This window comes from Manis pentadactyla, chromosome 11, assembly GCF_030020395.1.
Source record: "Manis pentadactyla isolate mManPen7 chromosome 11, mManPen7.hap1, whole genome shotgun sequence".
NCBI lineage: Eukaryota > Metazoa > Chordata > Mammalia > Pholidota > Manidae > Manis > Manis pentadactyla.
Window position 1 is genome coordinate 97,325,676 of NC_080029.1, and position 27,695 is coordinate 97,353,370.

The window sequence follows — 27,695 nt, forward strand, 5'->3', positions numbered from 1 at the left end:
ATCGCTTCTATTCTATCGTATTCTCTTTTTTGCTGGTTGCAACCTACCGAATTGATTCCATGGCATAATAGATGAGGAAAAAGAAGCTCAGATTTGGTCACTGAGGCTGAAGTGACAGCAGAGCATCAGAGTGGAGGTGTCTGGTGGGTAGCTAGCCTTCTGCGTCTGGAGCTCTGGAAAGGAACGAGGGTGAGACCAGATGAACTCATCCAGGTCTGTGCAGGAAGGCCTATAAAAAAGTGAAGGTAGCACCCAGGGAACATTAAAGTATTAATGGTAGAAATGGAGTCCACAAAGAATAAAGAGAAAGAGCTGCCTAAGAGGTAAGGGAACCCAAGAGAGAGTGGGTCATGAAAGCCAAGAGAGGAGAATGCTGGGAGAAGTGATCGTTAGATGATCAAAAGCCAGAGTGGTCAGGCATGTTAAGGACTGAGAAGTGACCACAGATTGGGAAGTGGCAAGGAAGCTTCAGTACTTATTGATACTCCTTTCCTCTGAGAGTGAGACTAGAAAAATTCCAAGCAATCAAAAAATAATAGATTCAGTTCAACTTAATGAACGCATATAGTTTACACACTATAGGGACAGTCAAGATGCTACCCCTGCTCACAGCCTCAGAATCCTCAAGATGGCACTTCAGGCAGCCGGTGACAGTCAGTGAGAGTCGGCAAAAGGGAATGCCACAGTTTCTATCCGGAACCTTCTATTTGTTAACACACTGACTGATGATCTGTAAATATGTGCCTGGGAGACAATTTGGGAAATACCCAAGTCTAATCAAGAGAGTTGAGGTGCAGTTTCAGAGATGCAAGATTAGGATGTGGTTGACACTCAAAAAGCAGCAATCTAATAGGTTGCTTATATTCTGTCTTAAGAAAAAAAATACTACTTAATGAAGAAAGGTGAAGGAAGGTTAGATTTTTGGGTTACTGCTAGGGGGATAGAAACTAATATTTGTGTGAAAACTGAAAATTTGCTGAAGCCTTGAGCCCTGTGTAGTGGAAATGTAGCCAGACCAGATGATATAAATATATGATTATACATTAACATATTGTCATCCTAATTTATATTGGGTCAAGTTTCACCCTCATGTAAATTCCAAATGAGTAATTTTAATGCTTGTAGCAGAGAGTTCTAAAAGAAAACATAAATTTTTGCATGTCAGGTAAAAGACTGCCTTCCTCTTATCCTTTTATATATTTTCTTTCTTCTCACTTAAATTGATTCTTCACATTTCACTCATATACCAAGAAATCATTAATAAATAAAATAAAATTTGAACTATACCATCAGTTGGAAGGTTGAGTGGGTCCCATTTTAGCCATAATTGACTTCTTCCTTCTGTGTGCTGCTCAGTTGCACACGTTGCTGTATTCACTTTTGGAGCCCATAGTTTGGAAGGAGAGGCCAGGTATGCGTGTGTCAGAACAAACCCTGCATGCAGATATTCCTAAAAGAATGGGCAGGAATTAATGACTGCAGAGTGATCAATAGGGCTGGCTTACTCCAATGTGGAGGTAGATTCCCTTGGTTGATTTATCATTTCCAGCTGGCAGGTGGCGTCTACATTCACCATGAATTAACCTGTCTACAGATTTGAGCAGCTGATTTAAGTTAAAAGGGAAAAAATAAATGCTCAAACATTCTCTGATTGCATTAATTGCTTATTTGTATTGATGAGTCCCATGTCCTCTAGTGGGAGAACTAATGTCTATTGAGATTCTGTTTCCCTCAATTCAATGTTTATTGACTCCTATTATATGCCAGACACTGTCCTATGTAAGCAATGAATACACTAAAATGTTTATTTAATAATCCTTGTTAAGTGGAATTCAAGAGTTAGAAGTTATGTTGTTTGGAAATTGATTATGATATGATTTAGCCCCCCAAAGAGAATATAAAATTGTATATTATATATGATGTGAGCTCGGTTTAGTAAATTTATATACATTTATATGCAAGAGAAAAGTCCATTTACTGGTATAAGCTTAAATCTGCCTCCTTCTTTATGCCTTTTACAGAAATTAAATATTTCCCATTGCAATCATTTCTGAACTAGATTCCAAATAGGAAACTTGAGGGATTGGAGAATTCAGTAGATCATCTTTTCTGCTCAGTCAAAATGTTTTTTCTTAAAGCAAGCCTAATCTAGTACAAAACAAATACATGCACAAAGATATCATTAATGTGCAGGGTGTGTCTGTATATCTCCCCTAAATACATCTGAAAGAAATTCACAGGAGACAAAGGTCGGGAGAGATGTTAGCGAGTGAACTAACTAGTATTCTTTTCTGTAAAAACTCCCTCCCGGACAGTTAGAGATCTCTTCTGTTAAGTGTAAAATTCTAGTGATTTCTTTATTCACTGTAAGCACCTTGTCTTTGTCCAAGAAGGACTCGAGCTCACCACTTTGCCATTTGTTTGATCTTTTCTTTAGAAGTTGCCTCAGGAAGGGTGGCCTAAAAATTTGAAAATACAGGGAGAACTCCAAATGATGTCTGTTTCTCACTGTACCCTGTGTCTTCACACCTCCCATTATTTTTCTCAGGACCCTCAAGATGCCATCCCCAGAGGAACCATGCTGGCCATCTTCATCACCACGGTCGCCTACTTAGGAGTCGCTATTTGTGTAGGTGAGTTGCATGTCTCTGGTGTTGGAACGCCAGAATTGCAAGGGACCCAGTTCTTCATGTCCAGTGGGCTTTCAGTGGAACATAAGTTGAAATTTTTTTAAAAGGCAACAATTTTAATTCCATTCTTGGATGCTTTAGGGGTTTAAATGCAGCTAAGTTGTAACACAGGTATCTCTGGGTCAGGGCTAGGGTAGAACTAACAGATTGTCCTTCTACCCAAGCACAAAGAGGGTCCCATTTTACTACTCAAGATAATTATCCCCTGCCAAGGGAGCCACCACTTCCGGCACCCACTTCCCTTGACCTGGAAGCAGGTAAGGAACAGAGCAAAAGAAAAGAAGCCCAAAATAAAATAACAGAGAAACAAAAAGAGATCCTTAGGAAAATATGAACGATACAGAATTGATAACTGTGTCTCTTCCCTAATAAGGAAATGTCACTGTCACATTTGGCAGCAAATAAGAACAAGCCCAGCTGCTAGCAGTGGGGGAGGCCTGCCCCCACATTGCTCAGTGAGCAGAAAATTGTGGATGTGCCTGCTGTTCCTAAACTGACTTTTGTTCCACCTGTAGCCACACCTCCTCCTGGCTGGGGGTCACCTCATGCTTATGCCACAGGGGAGGAAGAAATGTGGGACATTCAGAGAAGAAAATTCTTTTCTGTGCACACTAAGGAGTACAGTTCCGGTGGGGACCACTATGGAAGCCCAGATGAGCTTTTTACCAAAGGGCACATCCCAGTTGTCCTCTGCTATATACTATTTCCTCTTACTATAAAGGAAATTGGGAAAGTGCATGTATCTTGAGTTGGTTTCTGGAAAAAAAAGCAAAACAATTAACTTACATTTTTGCTTCTCTCAGTTCTTCATTTGATGAAATTGGATTATGTCATTAACTATCTTGTTGTGTTTCCAAGTTTAGTTCCATATAGAGAGATTTTATTCTAGTACTTTAGGAAGCTGACACATTTTAAAATGACAGTGAAATCACCTTAAATTTCCCAAGTGGTGTTCTTGCTCACAGAAAGCAAAAGTGAGGGAATGAGTAAAGTTATAGATGTGTTTTTCTGAGATCCTTCTAGTTTTGCCCCAATGGGCAGAAAAATCTGTTTCTATACTTTTGCCAGGATAGGCAAATAGTCGTAAAAGGTCCATGATCTGTTATTAGTGCAAGTAATGGCTCATGGCTTGGTTTCATGGGAATTTGTTGAGTTTTATTACGCAGAAGTTAAAATACATGATTAAGAAAAGTCAGCTCAACAGAAATGAACAATGTAAAAAGGCAAAATCTGGAAAGGATTTTTTGCATGAGAACCAACATCCATAATTTTAAGTGATTAAGCAAAGGCTAGCAGCCTATCCCTCAGGGCTATGTAAGCAAACTCTTATACTGATTACTTTAAATGACTCTTTCAACTCAAAGATTCTGTGATTTTTAAGTCTTTCCCATACTCAGAGAATAGGAATTCCATAGCTAAAATTGAGGGTTTCCATTAGCATTTGTCATTGAGACCTCTCTTAAAATTATTAGCAAGGAATGAAAACTCACAGTGGCTGGAGTTTGAAGAGCAAAATGAACAGTTCTGTTGATTGGCATTTAGTTTGTAAAGTATTTATCCTTCATGTAATTCAGAAAAATCTTCGATATGTTTCATACATATATTCATATATTTCAATAATCCTATCAAATGCGTAATGGCAGAAATTATAGTTAGAAAAAATCATAAGGAAAGTTTGTGATAAAAATATATGTCACAGATCTTTAAAAAGTTCATAACTCCATTTCTGGGAATCTATCCTAAAGAAATATTTTGAAATACAGAGGAAAAAATTTTGTATACAAAGATGTTCATCATAGAATGTTTATAATAGAAAATAAAAGAAAGACCCAACTATATGAAAATAATAGAATAGATAATCTGAGATAAATATTTGATAGATTATGATTTGACCATTAATGTTACCTAGGAAATCTTAAATTTTATCCTAAAACATTTTCATTGTTACTGAAATCATTAAAACTATGTATAAAGTTGAGTTATAACTTTAAAAAGTTATGCAAGGGATATCATTAGTTGAAAACACAGACTCAGTCCTTTTATTTACTAGAATTCAGTAATGCCATCCCTTGGATCTCTTGAAGATAACAAAATAAGTCCTTCTACTTGAAAAACACCCAGTCAGTAGCACTAAGCCAGAAATAGGAATCGAGTGCATATTATGTACAAAGCCCTACCATGTGCATTTCAGAAAATAAAAGCATCCCAACCCCCTGCCCACAAGGGTCTTAGAGGCGGACAAGAGCTTGGAAGTAAACCACCCAAGGCAGCAGAAGCATTGACAGTGAAGAGACGATAGGCAATGGACCTGCTCAGACTCAGAGCAAACTGTGCTTTCAGAAAAAAGCCCTAAGGTTGCAGAATCCTTATTAAGAAATGACAAGCCATGGTTGTTTCCCCAGGGGCCTGTGTGGTCCGAGACGCCACTGGGAACATGAACGACACCAGCATTTCGGGGATGAACTGCAATGGTTCCGCAGCGTGTGGTTTGGGCTACGACTTCTCGAGATGTCGACACGAACCATGTCAGTATGGGCTGATGAACAATTTCCAGGTTCGTACTGCAAAAACAAATAAATAAATTTCATTACTATTGTTTTCCTTTTTAGAACATCATGTGTAATGAATCTTCTGACTCTGCCCCTGATTATTGATTGATTTTAATTCAACAGTGTACAATGTGTACAGGACGGAGGGGAATCATACAGGCTTTATAAAGTAGCGAATCCTGTGGTGGGAGAGAACAGGCAGCTGTACAAATTGTATCAGCAGGGAAAGGTGACTATCCGACATCATGTATCTTCCAATCAATTGTGCAAGATTTCACGGTGAGGAGGAGAGACTGATATTAGTTAGCACTTGGAATGCATTTCACACATGGACTTCAGCTTAGGAGAAGTCTCTGAGGTGGTCCTCGAGTGCCTGGCAGATGAGGCCACGAGGGAGATTGTGAGCGGCAGAAGGGGTTAACAAGGGAAAGCAATAAGGAAAGCTGGGAAAACTGAAACTTGAAATATATGAATTTGTCTGAATGATTTGTGAGCAGAGGGAGAAGCAAATTTGCTGTGAAGGCTTCATTCATTGATTTTTACAACCAACAAAGAGAAATTTACTCAGCTGAAACCATTATTCCAAAATATGGCTTAAATTGATAGAATCTCATCATGTCTCTGATCTAAAATTGTGTTTAATGATAAAAGAAAAAAAACCAAAGTTTTGAAAAGCCTCCATATATAGGAAGAACAAGAAAGACTGAAGCCTCTAAAAAGGCTGGTAAACAGCTGAGCCTCTCCCTAAACCTTATTAAAATATCACTTTCTGCTGGATCGAGTTTCCCATCATCAAAGCAACTTGTCCACAGAGGACAGAGGGGGGAAATGTTGACAGCATCCTTGATACCATTTCCTTCCTTACTCGTTCTGTTATCTCTGGATGTATTGTGGTGAGCATTTATTATTTTTACAAACAGCAACAACAAAGGGCCATTTCCATTTTGAAAAAACAAATATAAAGAACTCGAGAATGAAATAAGGCTCGGGGGACATCTGATTAGAAGCAGTTACCTTATGAAAGAGATTCTAAATCCCAGAAAGTAGGAAGAGAAGCACTTGTATAAAAATTCACCTAATTTTAAAAAACTGTCTGTTGGATGAGTCTCCTTACTTAACTCTTTCTCCTCAAGGTCATGAGCATGGTATCAGGGTTTGGCCCCCTCATCACTGCTGGCATCTTTTCTGCAACGCTCTCCTCTGCCCTGGCCTCCCTCGTCAGTGCACCCAAAGTGTTCCAGGTGAGTCAGATCCAAGAGCACGTGTTTCTTCCTACTTCTGTTTCCACTGAACACAGATCAAGCTGAAATATTTATTCTCACCAGCAATCATTTTCCATCATTTTCCGAAACAGTTTAATGTTTGCATCTGGCTCAAATGCTGTCTGCCACATAGTCAAGATCGATTCAACTAATATAAAGGATGATAAACTGCAGTGTTAACTTGTGCTTATATTGTGTATCACTTCATCTTTCCCAACATCTTCTTGTTTGAATCACCTAGGGAAAATGAGTGTGCATAGATACAAATGACAAATTTCTCCTCTTCTTTTCCATTAGGCTCTATGCAAGGACAACATCTACAAAGCCCTGCAGTTCTTTGCAAAGGGATATGGAAAAAACAATGAACCCCTGAGAGGATACATGCTCACTTTTGTAATAGCCATGGCATTCATTCTTATTGGTTCGTAGTTTTCTTGTTCTTACTAAGACCCAAAGAATTCTTCTGATACTCATAGGGTTTTCCTTTTAGCTTGAAGAATTACCTGTTTTATGTTTAATATCCCAATTGGAAGAATCAGAGTCTGTCTAAGAAGGAAATGAGAAATCCTTGTGTGTAGAGGACCTCTGAGAACATGAGGAAGGCTTTGGACTTTAATCTCTTCTTTGAATCTGAATGTTGGAAATTCATCCAACCAACGACAACTGAATCCTTTCTCCAACCTGCCTGATATTATCTAATTCCAGAGTCTTCCCCAGCTGCCACTTGTCTTTACATCTCCTGGCCAGGCAGTTACCAGGAGAATTAAAATGTTGTTCTAAAAATGCAGTCTATTGTCACCTGTATCAGAATCAGAATCACCTGGGGGTTTGTTAAAGTGCAGATTTTTCAGGCCAAACTGAGTTAGCATCTGAGTCTCTAGGGATAAGAAGTCTGCATTTTTATAAGCTCCTCAAAAGATTTGCAGACCTGAGGATTGAGAACCACTACTTAGACTGTAATCTTGGCTCCCTTTTCCTAAACAATACAAAACAGCTACATAATCCTGAAGAGACACAGTCATCAACTTCAGCCTGCACATTCCTTACTCCTCCCTAAGGTGCCAACTTTTCTGGTGAGCACAGCTGTCTCACCAGTGGGTTTCAGCCCCGGGCAAGTTCACTGGATTCGGTGGACCAAGGAATGACAATGGAACATTCTTGGGGTAAAAGGGTTAATACCCAGCTTTGTTCTCCCAGCAATAGTTCGAGCACTAGAATCACATCTGCGTCCAGCAGTCTGCAGGTCTGTAATCCTCCTCTATCTCTACCTCTCCCCAGAGCACTGGGCAGAGCTCTTTATATAGCGACGAAGTCAGTAACAGCTCATTGCCTACAGGTGTGGAAGCAGTAGCCTAGCAGCAGGCCAGTTACATCATCAAGTAGTTTAGGGTCAGGTGAGGATCCTGGCCATCCGAACTTCCATTTTCCCCACAATATCAGAGGAAAAGAAGCAAAAGGCAAGGATGGTGGTAACTATGCGCAGGTGAGCAGAGCCTTCCTCTGCACAGTGATGCCAAAGAATGAGGCTCCTCATCATCCAATACACTCAGGAAGTAACTGTAATTCCTTAATCCTAATCTTCACAAGGTTGAAGAAATATAAATATGACTTTTTATGTTTGTTAGTTTTTAAAAAATTAAACAGAAAATGATTATATAGAGATATGTTTCAATTATGTAATTGAAGCTTTAAGACCTCAAATCATTATCCTATTTAAGTGCTCTGCATTAAAGTGATCAAATAGCCAAAGGTTAAAAAAATTGTATAAATTAAATAATATCCTTAAAAGTCACTCAGAACAATGTACATTAGCTCTTTGGCATGAGCTTTTCCATGGGCAACTATTTGTGCCTCTTTCTTTGCTGGCATCTGTGTTTTAGAATCACACCCAGCTGCCGCTGCATGCGCATCCCTGGAGTTGATAAATGTCTCACCTTAAGATAAATGAGAACATCTCTAAATTATTCTTTTATCATACAGTAAATAATCCAGCTAGTATTCAACCATACTGTATATTTAGCTACTGAGGTGAAAACTCTTTTTTGGCAAACTGTGAGGGATAGAACCCTAGAGATGTAGAAAAGAGCAAATGACTAACAAGACTTCTGAAAGTCAGAGAGAGCAAGTTTGTTATATGCAGAGAGATTTCCAGTTAGGGGTATCTGGTGCATTGGTATTAAAGCTCTCATCCTGCAGGGCCTTTTGATTATATGCATAGCAAACAAACAACACAGGATTTGGTACCTCTGGGATAGCTACAGGACAGTTTATCATCTGTCCAGTCCCCAAACCCTTTACCTATTCCCACTCAAATATTTTGCAGATACCCATTTTCTTGATTGCTGCTTTTCTGATTGGTACATTTTCTTGCTTCTTACTTTATGGAAACCCTGGCTAAGAGTATATTTTCAAGCGAATGAAGCCCCAAAGAAAAATCACTAACTTCTTAAACTTTGACAGATGCTAGCTATGTTTTCAATTTCCAAATAGAGTCAAGCTTCCAGGCTGTAACAGCTGTTCAGCTCCTGGTCTCATCACTCATATGTACCGACTCAATTCTGCTTCGTTTACAGCGGAACTGAACACCATCGCTCCCATCATTTCCAACTTTTTCCTGGCCTCATATGCACTTATTAATTTCTCCTGCTTCCATGCATCTTATGCCAAATCTCCAGGTAAGCTGACTTTTGAAAACTAAAATAAGGCCAAACAAACAGCCAGTTTGTCTCAATAAAATGAAATAAGTCAGTGAAAATTGCTCCATCTGTGTTTATGTGTTTCCTTATATCCTAGTGGGCAGTGTAATCCACTTGATTTTGGTGAGTTGGAGGATAACTTCTAAAATAGAAAAAGAATCATCTGAGCAATGGCCTTTTTGACCAACCGTAAAGTCAATTTTCTCCTGCAGCAATAAATTATTCATTGCAAGAGAAACCACATTTATTTCAGCAGTAGAGAAACACCGCTATTTATTTACAGGGTGAAAGTGACCAAAGAAGTGGAATAAATGTATATATTTGAAACTTCCTTACTAGCAATTTGTTTCCTGCCCATGGAGTAGAAGGGAAGGATGCGCAGCTCCCATAATTACCTGCTGAGTGCAGTCAGGGCAGATGCTCGCTGAAGCCAGGGACGTCCTTGCTCTCCTCAGACTGTGGTGGAAAGTGGTGCAAAATGTCACACCAAAGCACCTTCCCCTAGCAAGTCACCCCTCACCTCCTCTTTGCTTCCACTGGCCAATGGAATTTCTTCTGCCTTTCCTCCAGAATAAGGACTTGTCATTATCGAACTTCGGAAAGTTCTTCACCATGAGGGCGTTAATCGGGAATATAAACACATTTCCACTCTTTAAGGCCTGCCATGATCTTGCTCCTCCTTGGAAAATCTGCTGCTGATAAGGCAAAACATAAATGGGAGGGGAGCATTCATCCTCCCAAGGCCACTAGGCTCCAGAAGATAACTGAGAAATTTTTGTTTCTGTTGTGCTGTCTTCTTTTAAGCAGAAGACAGAGTGTTCTAGTCAGTAAGTCCAACAAATTATAGAAATATGTGCCTTCATGCCATGTTACGTTCATTTTTGGAAAACAGGATGAAGTTAACAGGCAGTAGGACAAAGAGTGGAAAGTTAGGAGGGAAAGAGGAAGAGAACAACTCTATAGAAAGAGAGAGACACGTGGACACACACACACACACACACACACACACACACTCAGAGAACGGAAGGACATTTCCAGTGATGTTCTCGAAGTGCTATTTCCATCTTGTGGCCATTTCAGAAATTGCTCCTGAAGACTAAAAGATCTGTTGTGTTCTGGCAACTCTAATTTAAAATGTCCTTCACCCACAGACCAAATGCACCCTTCAAATCCAAGCTTCCCCCTCCTGAACATACTGTCTTCCAACTCCTTTCATTTCAGGGAATTAATAGAACACAGGAAACCCACGCATATGTGAACTGTGAGAAATATTTTTGTTGCGACATGCATGACATATTAATGCACTGGGTTTAAGCAGCCACTGCAAAAAATTTCTTCCTCTTTCCACATAGGTTATTTCTGAAAGGGCAAGAACAATTCTCTTAGGGTAAAGGAATAGCTAGCAGGAAATTAAGAGGGTTGACTTTTGATGACTCTCCACCTTTTCCATAAGAACAATAAACCCATTGTCTTAAGCTTCTCCTTCCTAGGCCACCAAGGAGTTGCTTCCCCTCCTCTGCACTGGACCCCACTCTTTCCATCTCTCCTGCCTTCTTTCAACTCCTGATGGCATAGATATCAGATGCTTAAAGCCTGTAGTTTGGAAAAACAATTGAGGCATGCAAGAAGTAAGGAGAGGTCATGAGTGACACATTTTCTGTATTTCACAGCATCCTTATTGGGTATAATTACACCTTCATAGGTCAGGGACCCAAGATCATAGAAAACAAGTCAGAATTAGAAACTTTGCCTAAAATTTCTGATTTATGCTAGGAAAATACTTGTTGCCTGGATTCCAATAATATGCAGTGGTATAATGGTGATGATGTCGAAGTTTTTCTTGTGCACATAGATTTTTTTTTTTCCTTTCAGGTTGGAGACCTGCGTATGGGATTTACAATATGTGGGTGTCCCTTTTTGGGGCTGTTCTGTGCTGTGCAGTCATGTTTGTCATCAACTGGTGGGCAGCTGTCATCACCTATGTCATTGAGTTCTTCCTCTATATCTATGTGACTTATAAGAAGCCAGGTAAGCTAAGAAGGGCTGTGTAGGAGGGGATATCCAAAGTACTCTCCACTCATTCCTTCAACAAACATGTACTGAGCAGTCCCTATGTGCTCAGGTCTGCCACGTGTATGGTAGATATTAATAATATAATGTAATATAACAACAATAGTTAACCTTGCTGAGCACCTATTATATACCATGCCCTCATTGAATCCTCACAATAATGCTGAATATTATTAGTCCCATTTTATAGATGAAGACTGGAGTTCAAAGAGTCGACCACTTGCAGAGGTTCACAGTCAGGATGTGAGGGAGCTGACATTTTAACTAGAGTGTGTATGAATCCAAATGCCATAAGCTGTCCATTACATCTCCTTCTCATGTCCTAATGAATGAAATACAGTCCCTGTCCTCAAGGAGTTTGCATCCACAATTAACTGTAATACAATATAGTGAGCACGATGCATGAGTGACATGAGCGAATGACTGACAGGGAGTGATCAACTCTGATTAGAGTTGTCCAAGAAAACTTTCCTGGCTCCTGGCTTGTGTTCTCAGGGCCATGCTCTCAGTAGGCACTTAATAAATATTTGTTGAATGAACAAGCAAGCTACTTAAAAAAGGCAAGAGAGTAGGAATTGATTAATTGGATCAAGCCAAGGAAGGTTATTCAAGGCAGAGGGAAATGCATGAGTGAAGTTAGGAAGCATGCAAGTGAACATAACATATTTAGGAAGCTTCAAGGCCTTTAGCATGGATGGAGATCTTGGGTGCTATGGAGAAGGGGCACGAGGTAAATCTGGAAGGGTAAGCTGGTGCCAGTTAATAAGAAATGTAAATGTCATGTTAAAGAATCTGTATATTGTAGCAGCAAACATTCTAATAGATGTACAGTACTATCTTTTTGTGATTTTGTTTGCATTTTTTTCTCAGTGACTAATGATGTTGAATAACTTATTTGCCATCCATATATCTTCTTTAGCCAGGTGTCTGTTTAAATCTTTGATCTATCTTTTGCAATGTTTGTTTCCTTATTATTCAGTTGTTAGAGTTCTTTATATATTCTGGATGCAAATCCTTTAGTAGTACAGGGTTTGCAAGCACTTTCAGCAGGTCAATGACTTGTCTTTTCATTTTCCTTATGTTTTGTTTTGAGAAGTAGACATCCTTAATTTCTATAAAGTCCGATTTGTTATTTTTTTCTCTTATGGTTTGGATTTTTGCTTCTAATCTAAGATACCTTTCCCTAACCCTAGGTCACAAACTTCTAGATGTTTTAATGCTTTCGATTTTAAAATTAAGTCTATTATTCCATTTTGAGTTGATTTTTTATATGGTATAAGTAATGGCTCAGCATTCATTTTTCACATATAAATACCCAATTGAAAAGTAGCATTTTCATAAGAATAGAATAACCTAAGATATGCTAAATTCCTGGTGCATGGCAACATTAATCAATATTAATCTTAATCTCCAGAGAATCAATCCCCACCATTTCCCCCACTCTTCTGAACAAAACTTGGGGATGGCTCTGTCTGCCATTTGGAATAAATCTATACATTCCCCTCAGGGACTTCCTCCTATAAAATTGAGAGGATCCATCTAATTTTTAATTTGTTTAAAAAAAAAAGGCAGGAAATTGTAATATTTACCTCCATTATTATGAAGATTAGATCCTGAAAGACTGAACTAAAATGTTTGCTATAGATTGACCCTCTTCATGGACACCCAGAAGTTAGAATTCCTGAGCTAGTCAGTTTTACTATTCAAAATAAAAAAGACCATTGCATGCTGTGTATACAGAAATGCCTCTTTTCTTTTCCACTTAAGATATTTGTGAGGACCCTTTGAGTTTATTTAGTAGCTGACCATTTTCCAAAGTCCATCCATTTGCAATGTGATTATCCATAGCCTCTCCCACCAACCAAGATTTTGGGGCTGCAGCTTTAAAGTGTGATCCTTAACTGGAAAGGGACGTCTCACTTCTAAGAATCCACAAAGTGTTCATAGAAGGGCATAATGCTCTTTCTAGGAAATATGACATGTTTTCTGCAATTTGGGCACCCTTCACTGCTGACACAGCCAAGGAAAATCATAGAAGGGAATGGCTCATAAGAATTATTCACAGGATACAGAAAGAAGAAAGGCTTTTTATGCCCAATTCCTCCTTTGTCCACAGATGTGAACTGGGGCTCCTCCACACAAGCACTTTCCTATGTGAGTGCACTGGACAATGCTCTGGAATTAACTACAGTGGAAGACCATGTGAAAAATTTCAGGTAAAACTGGCTCCTCAGGCATCTTGGTGTTGATCCACATTAGCAGTAGCTTTCCTTTCTGGGAGACAAATGCACAGAGTGGTTACATGCTTTACGAGTATATTCTGAGAATAGGCAGTCATACAAAACTGCCACATCTGCATGATGGCACCTCCCGTAATGAGGGTTACTTCTCTTGCCTCTGAGCTATGCCCATTCCCAGCAGTAAGCCCTCATAGTACCTCATGTCACCTTCTGTGCTTGGAGACAGAGAGGTGGCCTGAGTAACGTGATTTCAGAGAGATGTCCCCAAGCCCCCACACACTGTAATCAACCGTACTGTCTCCATTCAGCTAAAGGCTTTGTGGCTTGCTGAATTCTCTTAGGAAAAGTAATACTTTAAGCCCTTCATTAGTTCTATCTTATTTTGAATGGAACCTCAAAACACAAGCTTTGCAAGGAGGATGAAGAAAAGTAGCATGAAAATCCTGGCTGGACAGGCACAGGTTGTATTGGGGATTTGGGGTAGGATCATGTCCAGAAGAAAAAAGATACGGGAGAAACCCAAGACCACCTACTTCACATTTTTACCATCACTCAATAATTAAGCACACGAAGATGGACAGGCAGGATGATTCAAGGATTCTGGTAAGATACCCAAGAAATTGAGGGGGAGGGTTTTGTACCCGCCACTTCCATTGGAGTGGTCCTGGACTTAAGGCTCGTTACAATGTTCTCACATCTTCTTTTCTCCACCTCTAGGCCCCAGTGCATTGTCTTAACAGGGGGCCCTATGACAAGGCCTGCTCTCTTGGACATTACTTATGCCTTTACCAAGAACAGTGGCCTCTGCATCTGCTGTGAAGTCTTTGTGGTAAGAGCCACTTCATCCCAGGAAGGGCCTTTTTCCTCCCTTTTTTCCTTCCTTCCTTATGTTGTTTGAGGTAAACCAAGTCAATACATGAAGTGATAGGAGGCAAGCAAGGCAGTTTGGACAAGAGCCCTTTTCCCTGATTCATGGGACAAGGACTAGCAATGGCCCGTGATCCTGAATCTAAATGAATGGATAGAATGTGTTTCAGATTTCATAGGACACCAACAAAAAGTGATTAATATTTCCAAATGATGGCCTTTGAGTCAAGAAAAAGAGAACTGGCTCAGAAATAAAATGAAGGCATTTGAGTAGTACCTGTTCCCAGAAATGTGAAAGGATGGAGTGAGCCACAGAGTACTATTACCCAGACTAACTGATGAGGTGAGAAACAGACATAATGTCCTGAAACGACAGCCCAGAGAATTTAGATTAAACATTTGGATAAAGTTGATGACACTGTAGATATGTAGGGAATTGAACCAAGTTTCTCATGCCTTAGATAAACATTCAGAGCTGAATGAATTGCTTTTTGTTCAGGAATTATGTGTAAACTAATAATAACTTATTGGTGGTTTTCCCAGGAGGTATTCGAAGTAGACACTAAAAATTTAACAATAATTATTGACCAACCATCAATCTCTAAGGTGAAGAGAAACCATTAAAATTACAACAAATGACAAGTCTAAGTCCTCCAAACCAGCCTGTCTCTACTGGTAATTCTGTAACTCTCTTTATCTCCCCCTTTCTCTCTCTCTCACATACACACACTGCTCAAAATCCTCAGCCACTTCAATGTATTTTTATAGTATGTTTCTATTCTTTAAAGTATTTTCCTATAGTTATTCTTACTTGATCTACATAATAGCCTAGTGAGGCAGAAAGGAAAGGAACTCCATTCTCATTTTACTGATAGGATAAATGAGGTTCAGTAAAACTACGTTATTGCACACGGTCACATAACAAGGAAGTGCCACAGCCAGGATGTCAGTCCAGGCCACCCAGCTGGGCTCTGTGTTACACCATGAGGATGAAGCCATAGCGGACTATCCCGGGGAGTTCTGATAGTTTCAGGTACCAAATTCCAGTACTGCAGGAAGCAGGGCTGTCAGGAAGCTGTGTCAGCCTGGGGCCACTCACCTGAACTCTGACGCAGGGGCTAATTTACCCACATAATCATGCCCAGACTGAAGCATTTTTTTACGCTTGGCAATACTCTAAATGCTATATGAAGAAAGTTGGTCATATTCTCTTTCCTCTTGGTGCTTATATATAGTGTACCTCAAACAACATAACTCAGTGCAATTATCTGGTTGCCCACTGGCTATATAAGATTGACAGGTTAAATAATGGCCAACTGGGACTCCAGAGGATTTTTTAAAAACTTATCAAGCACCCTTCTCTCATATTATCAACGTTGGTGCCCTGGATCAGTGGATTTCATTTTGGTCAATATAATACAAGAGCTAGTTTTGATGAAATAAACAGTTTGGGGTGTTCCTCTTCTCCAGCAATTTAGAGAAAACTTAGTTTAGCCAGCAATAAAGTATCATTAGGACAGGAGAAGTGAACTGGGAGTATAAACAGCCATATATTGGCAAGGGAGAATGGTCTTTTCATTGAGACAAGAGATACGCTTTTAATTAACCCTTTCCTGCTTTAACTGTAATGAAAGAATATGATTGTGGAATATTACGTTAAATAGGTACCTGAGTTGTGTGACATGTATATTGGACCACATTGTATAATCACTGTGATGGTCTCCCGAGTAAGGCCCAAGAGTCCTGTTGCCTGGTTCTGAGATTCTCCTGGGGACAAAAAATAGTCACCGTATCAGTGAATGACTTTCCAGTTAGCTACTTTCTGTGAGCAACTGGGGCTGCAGATGCTATCAGCATTCAACTCCAGGCTCTGTAGTCAATCATCTTTGCAAAGAAACAGATGGAAGAGGGGGTGGGGAAGCCAGCATACTATTAGCAAATTTTTACCAGAAGCACAGTGATTGGTGGCTAGGCCAACTTTGTGGGAAAGGTTAAAGCAGATGACAATGGTAAGAGATAACATTGTAGTTTTTGACTCTAGGAAGCTGGTTTTGTGGGCTTTTGAGACTCACAGTCAAGTTTGAATCACTGTCGTGCCACCTATTAGCTATGAGTCCCTTAGGTACATAATTTAGTCTTCCTATGCCTCAATTTTCTCATTTATACAATGGGAAGAATACTAATAGCATCTATGTTATAGGGTTGTTGTGAGGATTCTATAAGATGAACTTTCTAGGGCTTAGCTCGGGGTTTATCAAAAAGATATGCTCAATTAACTTTAGTTGTTATTGTCAATATTGCTATTTTCATCATCATTGTTTTTGGTATACCCGTAGTTACCATTTACCATTTTCATCCAAAAATATATCCCCTTCAACAAAACTTTAAAGCATCCTCTCTTAGAGAAACCAGGTCCAGACACTGGATCCTGGACTTTTTAGGTTTCAAAGTTTGATGATGAAAAAACAATGAGATAGGTATTTCCACCTGGAAAATCACAGGACAGCAGACTCCGTGCTGAAGGCACAGACAGCTGGGCCTCTGGTGGCCTTCAGTTATTCAAGTGCTTGATTGAAGTGTTGTTATAATACAAGGAAGAAGCAAGACTCAGAGCTCACTAACATTTCAACGCTGATGGGTAGATGGAAAGCACGAAGCTATGGCTGTCATTTCCCCCAAAAGAGGCATCTTTAAAGGATATCACAGCCCTTGAAGCTCCTGAAATTGGAATTAAATGAGTTATTCTTTTTGCTGGGCCCCCAGCCTGCACTGTAGCCTTCCACTATCCTACTAACTCTTACACTTATCCATCAGAGCCTCTTCTTCCCTCTTGCCTTTTTCCTACTCAGCCTTAAGATTTCTGATGAGAAACCCTCCATCAAGACAAATTTGGGGATCCTTGTTAAGGAATCCAGCTTGGTAACTTAAAATATTTTCTCTTCTTCTACTTTGAATTGCTGTATGACAAATCAGTGATAAACTTACATCCCCCGAGGCTTTATATTCAACATGTAAGTAATTTTCTCCTTCTCTTGTGTCTCATTCCGATCACCATAGAAAGATCAGAGGAAGCAGGACTCCACCTTCTAGCATCCCTCATATTGTTGAGCGTAGCCACATTCCGTGGGTTCAGCCGCAGGCAAGTTATTAAGTCAAGGGCTGATGTCTCTACCCTTTCTACTCTGTGTACCATAATATAAAAAATTCTGCCTTTCTTTGTCAGTTTCTTCATTTATCTCATTCATAGGAGCTGGAGTGATAATAAAACCAATCATTTCAGATAACTTAGTTTGGATTCATGGAGCCTTCATTCTCTAAGTGTATAGGTACACTATATTTAGTTGTAGAAATCTTAAGGTGCCAACTCACCCTTAACTTTCCCATGTGAAAGGCCATCGTGCTGAGACAGTCATTCTCTCCTGTGCTTCTGTTTTTCATTTAAAGACAGGGTATTTTTCTTATTGAAACACATCAAAAACAAACTGTAAAAATGGAAAGCTGATCCAATTGATCTGGGATTTAGAGTGCAAATCAGAAAAAGCCATTATTGCCAAAAAAAGGTAAATTTTGTTTGTCTTAAAATTCCAAAAGGCTTACAAGTCTACAATGCCATCTTTTGTTATGTACATTTTGTTGTGCTGGTAGCTGAAAAAATTTTTTTTATTGCTTCGATTTAAAAATTTTGAAACATTAAGAAAAATATTAGGTTGAATCATATGAAATTTCTATTTTCGTGGGTCAAAAACTTGAATCCTGGCAACTTCATGATTTAACTATACAAAATAAAATGATACCTATATTCTCCTTCCCTTAATTAACAACTGTTAACATTTTTTTCATAGATGTTTTCACTCACTCTTTAAATGAAACAAACCAGATAAGCTAAAGTCCCCTTTACAACCCCTCAGCTCAGGGCTCTCTCCCTCTCTAAAAGGAATGTTATCTGCATTTCACTGACATTCCTAGTCATTTCACATATGAGTACCAAGATGTTGATCTATTTTAATAAATGTTTCTCTACTCTTTAATACTCTTTAGATCCTGATTGTTCTGTCATCTCCTCTCTTTTAAAAGGAGAAGAGGGATAGCTTTTGACCAGCTTCTTGTAAATACCCTATTAGCAAAATTTCACCTATAGTGTTTCTCTTTCTCTGTTTTCTGAAAATTTATGAAATACCTTAATAAAACCTAAGGCTGTCTTTGAATTCAAAGAAGCTCTTAAGAAAATTCAAGGAAGGCAACAACTCTTGATGCTATGGTACAACGGCGGGCAGGTCAAGCACAGATAACCCAGAGAAAACTAAACTCTCACTTTTTCTTTTGTCTTTAACTTCTTCTTAATTTCAACTTTCACACCCACCAAAAGAAAGTGCATTTTTTAGATACATCTATTCTTCTTTAGTTAGTGAGTCTCTGTCATGATGTTAATAAAATAGTGACATGGCCTAATACAGGAAGAATGAAATAACCTATGGCTGGGCAGTAGGATGCATGGTAAGATGAAGTATGGACCAAATCAAAAAGGGAAAAATTCTCTTTCCCACAGTTCAAACCAGAGCGGCAATGAAAGCAGACAGCAGTAAGACTCTCAATGTTTTGAAAAATAAAAGTTGGAAAGAACACTGCACTTGGCCCAAATTCCCCTATTTGATCCTAATGATATTGGAACTCCTTTGCCAATTCTTTTTCATAATATTCACTTATTTGAAGTAATGTCACATCAACTTCTCCAGACTAATTAGAATTTCTTTACCCCATTCTCAATGTCAAAATTATAACATATACAAGATTTTTAGAGCTTCTTTGTTCAAATCCTGAATTAATTTATGTACTCACATTTGGAACCTAACTGAGCTAATCTCTGTAATATTTTAATTGAGTGGTAAAATTCACTTTTGTGACTGATGTATTTCAGTGTTGAATAATTATATTCTCCTATGTCTTCCCTCTTTGTTAGTTTTTTTCCTTACTACGTTTGTATTGCAGCCTTGCCTCACATTACTAAGAGTGCTACAAGGATATTATAATCTCTTTTAGCAGGGAGAGATTCTGCCTGAAATATTTTTGTGACTTCTCAATATGGCAAATTTAGGTATTAAAGATCAATGTGGAAAATTTAGGCTTTAAAGTAAATCACCGTCACACTTAATGTCTAATCTGGGTTTCTGTAATATTAATAGATGTATATTAGAATTGTATTTATTCAAGTAAATGCCACTTTCTCCAGGTGTTCACAGTCATTGTGGTGCAGCTCGATATATGGATGATCCAATACCTTTCCTATCTGTTGGTTATTCTTCTACCTCACGGCTGTTACCACTAGATTAAAATATTCCTTCTTTCTTTTGCAGTTTATGGAGTATAGAATGCCCAAAAAAGACTAGCAATTCAAACTGCCTTGACAGTCTAGAACCCTGAGCAGAATTTGATCCATAATGACATAATTGTCTTTAGTGTAGGTCTTCTGGCTTAAGAACTACCCTCCCTATATCTTTATCTTCTCCATCTTCATTGAAGGTTCTTGCTTTTTAACATTAATGTAAGTCATCCCAGCTGTTCTGAAAAGTTAATAGGTTCTAGAAAATATACCGGTAAAAAGAAGCACACAAAAAATTTAATCCAATTTAAATAGAATATTAAAATGGAAGGTATTTCAGAGATCATCTAGCATTATGTATTAGAAATATAATATGTGCCAGATATGTAATAAAAAATTTTCTAGTAGCCAATTAAAAAAGTAAAAAGACACCAGGTAAAGTTAATTTTGACAATATATTTTACTTCATGCAATGCATCCTAAATATTATAATTTCAATATGCAATCAATATGAAAATATTAGTGAGATATTTTACATTCTTTTTTCCATACTAAGACTTCAAAATCCAGTGTGTATTTTACATTTCTGGCACATGTTAATGTGGACCGGACACATTTGAAGTGCTCCACAGCAACATATGGGTAAGGGCTATCATACTAGGTGCTGACAAATTAACTAGACAATTTCCTTATTTTTATAAATGTAGATCCCACATCAAGAGAGGACAAATGGCACATTGGAGTGTCAACTAGTCAGTGCCAGAGCTCGAACTAAACCTAACACTGGGCTCCAAGGGCAGACCATCTCCTTTCTGTTGCGGAACAAACACGTGGTAGAATTAGGTCTGGGGTCTCAGCAAGACTGTGAGCACTCGTTTAAGATAATAAAGCTCAGCTTTTGATCAGACCCTACTATATTCCAGACATAGTAGGCACTTTATCATTATTACTTAAGAAAACTTTCAGGATAGAGATTTTTATCACTGTTTTCAGAATAACATATATTAAAGCCCAGAGATAATCAATTACCTCTTAAGCAGCCAAGCATAGATTTAAAACCAGTTTTTTCTGACTACAAAACCTAGTATCTTTGTTTTACTTTCTTGAAATAATAATTTTTATTTTCAGTGCCTCAGCTTTCTTTCTTCTTTTCTTTTATTAAGGTATTGTTGATATACACTCTATGAAGGTTTCACATGAAAAACAATGTGGTTACTACATTCACCCATATTATCGAGTCCCCCACCCACATCCCATTGCAGTCACTGTCCATCAGCGTATTAAGATGCTTATAGAGCCTTTGTGCTATTCTATGCTCTCTGTGCCTTCCCTATGCTCCCCCCACCACATTATGGTGCTAATCATAATGCCCCTTAATCCCCTGATCCCTGCCTTCCCACCCACACTCCCCACCCCCTTTCCCTTTGGTAACCATTAGTCCCTTCTTGGAGTTTGTGAGTCTACTGCTGTTTTGTTCCTTCAGTTTTGCTTTGTTGTTATACTCCACAAATGAGTGAAATCATTTGGTACTTGTATTTTTCTGCCTCGCTTATTTCACTGAGCATAATACCCTCTAGCTCCATCCATGTTGTTGCAAATAGTAGGATTTGTTTTCTTCTCATGGCTGAATAATATTCCATTGTGTATATGTACCACATCTTCTTTACCCATTCATCTACTGATGGGCACTTAGGTTGCTCCCATTTCTTGGCTATTGTAAATAGTGCTGCAGTAAACATAGGTGTGTATGTCTTTCTGAATCTGTGATATTGTTTTCTTTGGGTATTTCTAGAAGTGGAACTCCTGGGTCAAAAGGTATTTCTTTTTTTACTTTTTTGAGGAACCCCATATTGCTTTCCACAATGGTTGAAATAATTTACATTCCCACCAGCAGTGTAGGAGGATTCCCCTTTCTCTACATCCTTGCCAGCATTTGTTTTTCTTTGTCTTTTGGATATTGGCCATCCTAACTGGTGTGAGGTGATATCTCATTGTGATTTTAATTCACATTTCCCTGATAATTAGCAATGTGGAACATCTTTTCATGTGCCTATTGGCCATCTGAATTTCTTCTTTGGGGAAGTGTCTGTTCAGATCCTCTGCCCATTTTTTAATCAGGTTATTTGCTTTTTGGTGTTGAGGTGTATGAGTTCTTTATATATTTTGGATGTTAACCCCTTATTGGATATGTCATTTACAAATATATTCTCCCATACTAAAGGGTGCCTTTTTGTTCTCCTGATGGTGTCATCTACTGATGGTGACATGTTCTACTGATTTGCTGTACAGAAGCTTTTTAATTTGATGTAGTCCCATTTGTTCATTTTTGCTTTTGTTACCCTTGCCTGAGGGGATGTGTTCAGGAAAAAGTTGCTCATGTGTATATTCAAAAGGGTTTTGCCTATGTTTTCTTCTAAGACTTTCGTGTTTTCATGACTTACATTCAGGTCTTTGATCCATTTCAAGTTTACTTTTGTGTATGGGGTTAGACAATAATCCAGTTTCATGCTCTTGCATGTAGCTGTCCAGTTTTGCCAACCACAGTCATTGAAGAGGCTGTCATTTCCCCATTGTATGTCCATGGTTCCTTTATCATATATTACTTGGCCATATATGTGTGGGTTTGTACCTGGGCTCTCTATTCTATTCCATTGATCTATGGGTCTGTTCTTGCACCAGTACCAAATTGTGTTGATTACTGTGGCTTTGTAGTAGAGCATGAAGTTGGGGAGTGTAATTCCCCTAGCATTATTCTTCCTTCTTAGGATTACTTTGGCTGTTCAGGGTCTTTTGTGGTTCCATATGAATTTTAGAACTATTTGTTCTAGTTCATTGATGAATGCCATTGGTATTCTGATAGGGATTGAATTGAATCTGTAGGTTGCTTTAGGCAGGATGGCCATTTTGACAATATTAATTCTTCCTATCCATGACCATGGGATGTATTTCCATTTATTCGTGTCTCTTTAATTTCTTTCTTGAGTGTCTTGTAGTTTTCAGGGCATAGGTCTTTCACCTCCTTGGTTAGGTTTATTCCTAGGTATTTTATTCTTTTTGATGCAATTGTGAATGGAATTGTTTTCCTTATTTCTCTTTCTGCTAGTTCATTGTTAGTATATAGGAATGCAATAGATTTTTGTGTATTATTTTTGTATCCTGCAACTTTGCTGAGTTTCATTACTAGTTCTAGTAGTTTGAGAGTGGATTCTTTAGGGTTTTTTATGTACAGTATCATGTCATCTGAAAACAGTGACAGTTTAACTTCTTCCTTACCCATATAGATGCTTTCATTTCTTTATGTTGTCTGATTGTCATGGCTAGGACCTCTAGTACTATGTTAAATGAAAGTGGTGAGAGTGGCCATCCTTATCCTGTTCCCAATCTTAGAGGAAAAGCTTTCTGCTTTTCACTGTTAAGTATAATGTTAGCTGTGGGTTTGTCATATATGGCATTTATTATGTTGAGGTACTTGCCCTCTATACCCTTGGAAATCTACTCCAGGAGCACGAACCCACATTACATAGTGCTCTGAATTCTACCTGTCTTTGTTTCCCAACCCCTCTATTCTCCAGAGCACTATGTAATGCGGGTTCGTGCTCCTGGAGTAGATTTCCAAGGGTGGGTATTTAGCACTCCTGGGCTTCTACTTCCCCCCAGCTCCATTGCTCTTCCTCCCACCAGTGAGCTGGGGTGGGGAGAGGGCTTGGGTCCCACTGGATCACAGCTTTGTTACTTAACCCTTTTCCATGACATCTTCTCATTTCCCCAGATGTAAACCATCTGTTTCAGTCTTCTTTCTGGTCACTCTTTCAGGATTAGTTGTATTTGCTTTATTTTTGTGTTATATGTGGTTTTGGGAGGAGGCTTCTGTCTCACTTCTCACACCTCCATCTTTTACCCTCCCTCCCTTGTATCCTTTTTGTACATCTCAAGCCCTTTCTTTAAGGCTTGAAGCTCCTGTAAAGGACTATGACTCTAAGACTGCAACTCCCAGTGTAATCTGAGGAGTGAGCTTCTGTGTCACTTGGGAGTTTGTCAGAAATGCAGAATCTTAACCCCCACTCTGACGTGTACATTGCATTTTGTCAAGATCCCAGTGGTAAGAAATCTAAGACAGTTCAACAAAATACCAGATCTCTCTGTGAATTGAAAGAATTTCCCAGGACAATAGTAGATCTGTACCCTGTTGGGTACATAGTAGATAATCAGGCCCTTTAGATTGATTTAAAACTTATGAGAAAAAGAGCTGTCTTGGACCTTTAAGAAAGGAAACACAAGAATAGAATTTTTGGTTACAATGAGTTTCCAGAACTCAAATCTTAAAGTTATCAAATGTTTCTCTACCACCACAATACCTGCCTCCTTCTTTCTTAATCTCTTCTATTCTTCGTATTTGTTCCCACTAAATTCATGGAGTGAGTGGGATGTATATTAATTTATTTAAGTGAGAATCATAACAACATTACAGAAGGAAAAGTGGTATTTTTACCCCACACAAAACACAATGAATGGGCTGGATGGCACTATCAAGATGTGGTAGTTCATGGCAGGATTTGCAACTCATGTGTTCTGGCTCCCACAAGCTCCATCCATTTCTTGAAATTAGGCTCTAGCTGTGATTTCCATGACATCCTTCAACATGATCTCGACTGAATCAAAGGTTGATTGTGTGTTTACCCTGAACTTCTTCATTCACCTTTTTTGGCATTTTCCTCATGTGCCATGATGCTCTCAGCTCGTTCTTTCCTTCGGCATCACGGAGTTAATTAAGCAGGTAACAGTATGTCTAGAAATTCTGGGTGGAAAGTGAATAATGTGAGCAGCACAGGTCCTCTTCAGAAGGCTGAATCTGCGTGCACCCTGTTGAATGAGGTGTTTGTCCTCTTTTCCGTTTCTTACCTCAGTGGGGCATGGCTGGCTATTTTTGTCCTTTAGAAAACAACAGCAGTGCCACGTATAATAGCAGAGCTTCTAACCAATATTTCACTGTGTTGTACAGGGGCCTCGCAAGCTGTGTGTTAAAGAGATGAACAGTGGCATGGCAAAAAAGCAGGCCTGGCTTATAAAGAACAAAATCAAGGCTTTTTATGCTGCAGTGGCAGCAGATTGTTTCAGGGATGGTGTCCGAAGTCTCCTTCAGGTAAGGAAGGCTGGCATTGAGGGAGTGAGTACAGAGACAAAAGACAATTAGCATTCCATGTTAATGAAGCTCCCAAAGTGAACATCTCTAGTTAGGCAGCCCTGCTTCAGAGATCAATGCAGATGGTTAAGGAATTCATTTCGAATTCCTGGGGACAGGCAAAGCTGAAACAAAAGCAGAGAGGTTCTGTTACAATGAACTATGCATGATACACTGGAAATGGAAAATGAGCTTGCCTTTGGCCACCAGCATACATTCTGTCCCCACACTTATTGAAATGCAAATTTGTTCTGATGGTTGACGACATTCAGGATCTATTAAAAACTTCAAACTATTTTTGCATCTCAAACTGCATATATCAATGCTCAAGTCAGGCATTCTTTTCCTTTTTCTTTTGCAAACAGTGTGAGGGCAGCTGCTAGGTTTGACTAAATAAACGCATGGTGATCTGGGCAGAAAATCTCCCTCTCCTCCTAAATTATTTCCAGAATGTTGAATAAAATGTAATAATCTCTGTGGCTCAAGACTGAAGCCCACAGTCCTCCTTTCTCCCTTATTCTTTCCTTTTTCCTCCCCTTCCATAATAAGCATATAGAATCTTTACCTAGTTCTGATCATCATAATTAGGAGAGGTGGGTGAGTATCTTTAAAACAATCCAAGAGATCCTGAGAAATTTTAGGGTTTGGCTTTCTAATCTTTTCACCTTTAATAGGGTTGAAAAGGCCTGATTCTACTACATATACCAAATGATGCATTTAACTTTCAGAATTGCTATATACAGAGGGTTAGAATTCAGAATTGCATCCAGGTAGCTCTGATGCTTATCCAAGCAAGAAAGAAAAAAATATTATAATAATATTTTGGAGATACAGAGTAGTTGATGCATTCCTGTCTCTAATATCCCAGAAGAACACTTTTGCAAGGTAGCTGTATATGCAGAGAAATCATTTCTGGAAGACCTATTACCCACCATGAGCCTCTTTTCATCTGTTATTAATTTGCTAAACCACAGAAATAGATGTCATTTCAAGATGCTGATTTTTTTGCAGGGAGTTACTTTTCAGGAGCTCTTTGGTTAAATAAAGGTTACAGATTTAATGTAAAATTATCATGCAAGATTGGTAAACAATAAAACTTCCAATCAGGAGCCCGAGGACAGACACAGTAAAAGCAAGAAGAGAAAAGACCTACCTTTGGGAAACAATCTTGTATTAATCTGGAAGAAATTATAAAAAATTTGACAGTGTATAAAGTTTGTACACATGACTTTCTTCAAAGAAAAGTAGAGTACAGGGGAGTAATGACAAGAGGGCAGGACAGAGGGGCATTAAAAGGGAGCACTGGCAATTACACCATTTTGGAAAAAGCCTTCTTTGCATCTAAGTAAGTATGGTACAAATGACCACATCCCCGAACTGTAGTCATGGCAAAGACAACAACAGTACTGCCATGTGTCTGCCAAGAGCCAAATGACTGTTCTCCGGAGCTGTCCTGCTACCAATGTGCTTCTAAGAGCAATACACCAAATGTGGTGGAGGCAGTTTATTTCAGGAATGCTCCATCAGTGCCCACCTCCTCTGACTAGCTCCCTGCCCCTCTAAAATGTCAGGTTTCTGGTTATTTGTTTCACTATTCCTATGGACCAGAATGCCCTCCTTCATTCCCACTGCTCTCCTCTTTTCACTTGTCAACACCAAACCAACCTGCAACATCCAGAACAAATGTCAACTTTCCCATGAAACCGTCCGTAAATCCTCAGCTGGCATTCGGGTTTTCTTCCTTTATGCCTCCATATGAATTCCTACAGCATTTGCACTTGAATTATAATTATTTGTGTATATATCGCCTGTTCCACCTTATTCTAAGCTCTTAAAGGCCGAAGAATATGCCTCACCACTCTCCCAGAGCACCTAACATAGCACTTTACAATTAATAGGTGCTTAGTAATATTGCCAAATTAAATCAAATTAACTAGAAGCCATACCCTGTCATCTAATGCGAGGAATGAAACTTCTGCTATGGAAGATGGCTATTAAAGCCACTGTCACGTAAGAGGATTAGGTCTGGAAACATAGCTCAGTTACTCTCCAATAAATAACAAAAGTAGAAGTTTCAGTGATCCTTGTCTATAAGAATTTTCCAAACATGGATTTTATTGCTAATGACATTATGGATAAAACAGGTGGAAATGAGCTTTGAATCACTAAGTTACAACATGCATGCCAACAGTTAAGCCAACCCTCACTTGATTTTAAATTATTGAACCATTTTAATGAGTGTGTCAGAAGAAATGCAAATGACTGCTAATTTAGAAAAGCTACATTTCTGTCATCTAAAATCCATTTATGGCTGAGATGATTTAGAACTAATCTTTCTATTTTATGCTTGGGTACGGGCATGAAGGACATGCACTGAAATGTAATCTAATCTTTAGAATCTTCAGATCATTCCTTCGGTGCACTTTTGGACATTATTTTTCATTTGCAGTGTGGGGGGGTCTCCTGTCCGGGTTGCCCACACCTTTATCTCCTCTGTTTAGGCCTCGGGCTTAGGAAGAATGAAACCAAACACTCTGGTGATTGGATATAAAAGAAACTGGAGGAAAGCTCCCTTGACAGAGATTGAAAACTACGTGGGAATCATTCAGTAAGTGATGGCTTTCAAGATGTGTTCTTGTTTACAGAGAACTAACCAGGGCATACATAACTGACGCTGTTGCACCAGATTAAATCGCCTGAGAAGAGGACATTCCCCTGGCACTCTGAATTCTTTACCAAAGTGAAAAAACACTGCCAACAATAGAACTTAAAGGAATCACAGTTGCAGAGGAGGCAGGGGGTGGGTGTGGGGGAAATTTCAGTGG

The 27,695-nt window shown here is 38.9% G+C and overlaps 1 protein-coding gene across 5 annotated transcripts in view; it reads left to right on the forward strand.

Annotated features, from left to right (window-relative positions):
- SLC12A1 (solute carrier family 12 member 1) overlaps positions 1-27,695 on the forward strand; it is a 78,813-nt gene that overhangs the window by 25,573 nt on the left and 25,545 nt on the right. For all 5 annotated transcript variants that reach the window (XM_036924500.2, XM_036924504.2, XM_036924502.2 and 2 more), the window contains 10 exons: positions 2,549-2,633; positions 5,093-5,244; positions 6,373-6,480; positions 6,799-6,922; positions 9,075-9,176; positions 11,070-11,225; positions 13,384-13,483; positions 14,225-14,336; positions 24,691-24,831; positions 27,372-27,478. In XM_036924500.2, coding sequence (XP_036780395.2) covers positions 2,549-2,633; positions 5,093-5,244; positions 6,373-6,480; positions 6,799-6,922; positions 9,075-9,176; positions 11,070-11,225; positions 13,384-13,483; positions 14,225-14,336; positions 24,691-24,831; positions 27,372-27,478 — 1,187 coding nt within the window. The remainder of the gene's footprint in view (positions 1-2,548; positions 2,634-5,092; positions 5,245-6,372; positions 6,481-6,798; positions 6,923-9,074; positions 9,177-11,069; positions 11,226-13,383; positions 13,484-14,224; positions 14,337-24,690; positions 24,832-27,371; positions 27,479-27,695) is intronic.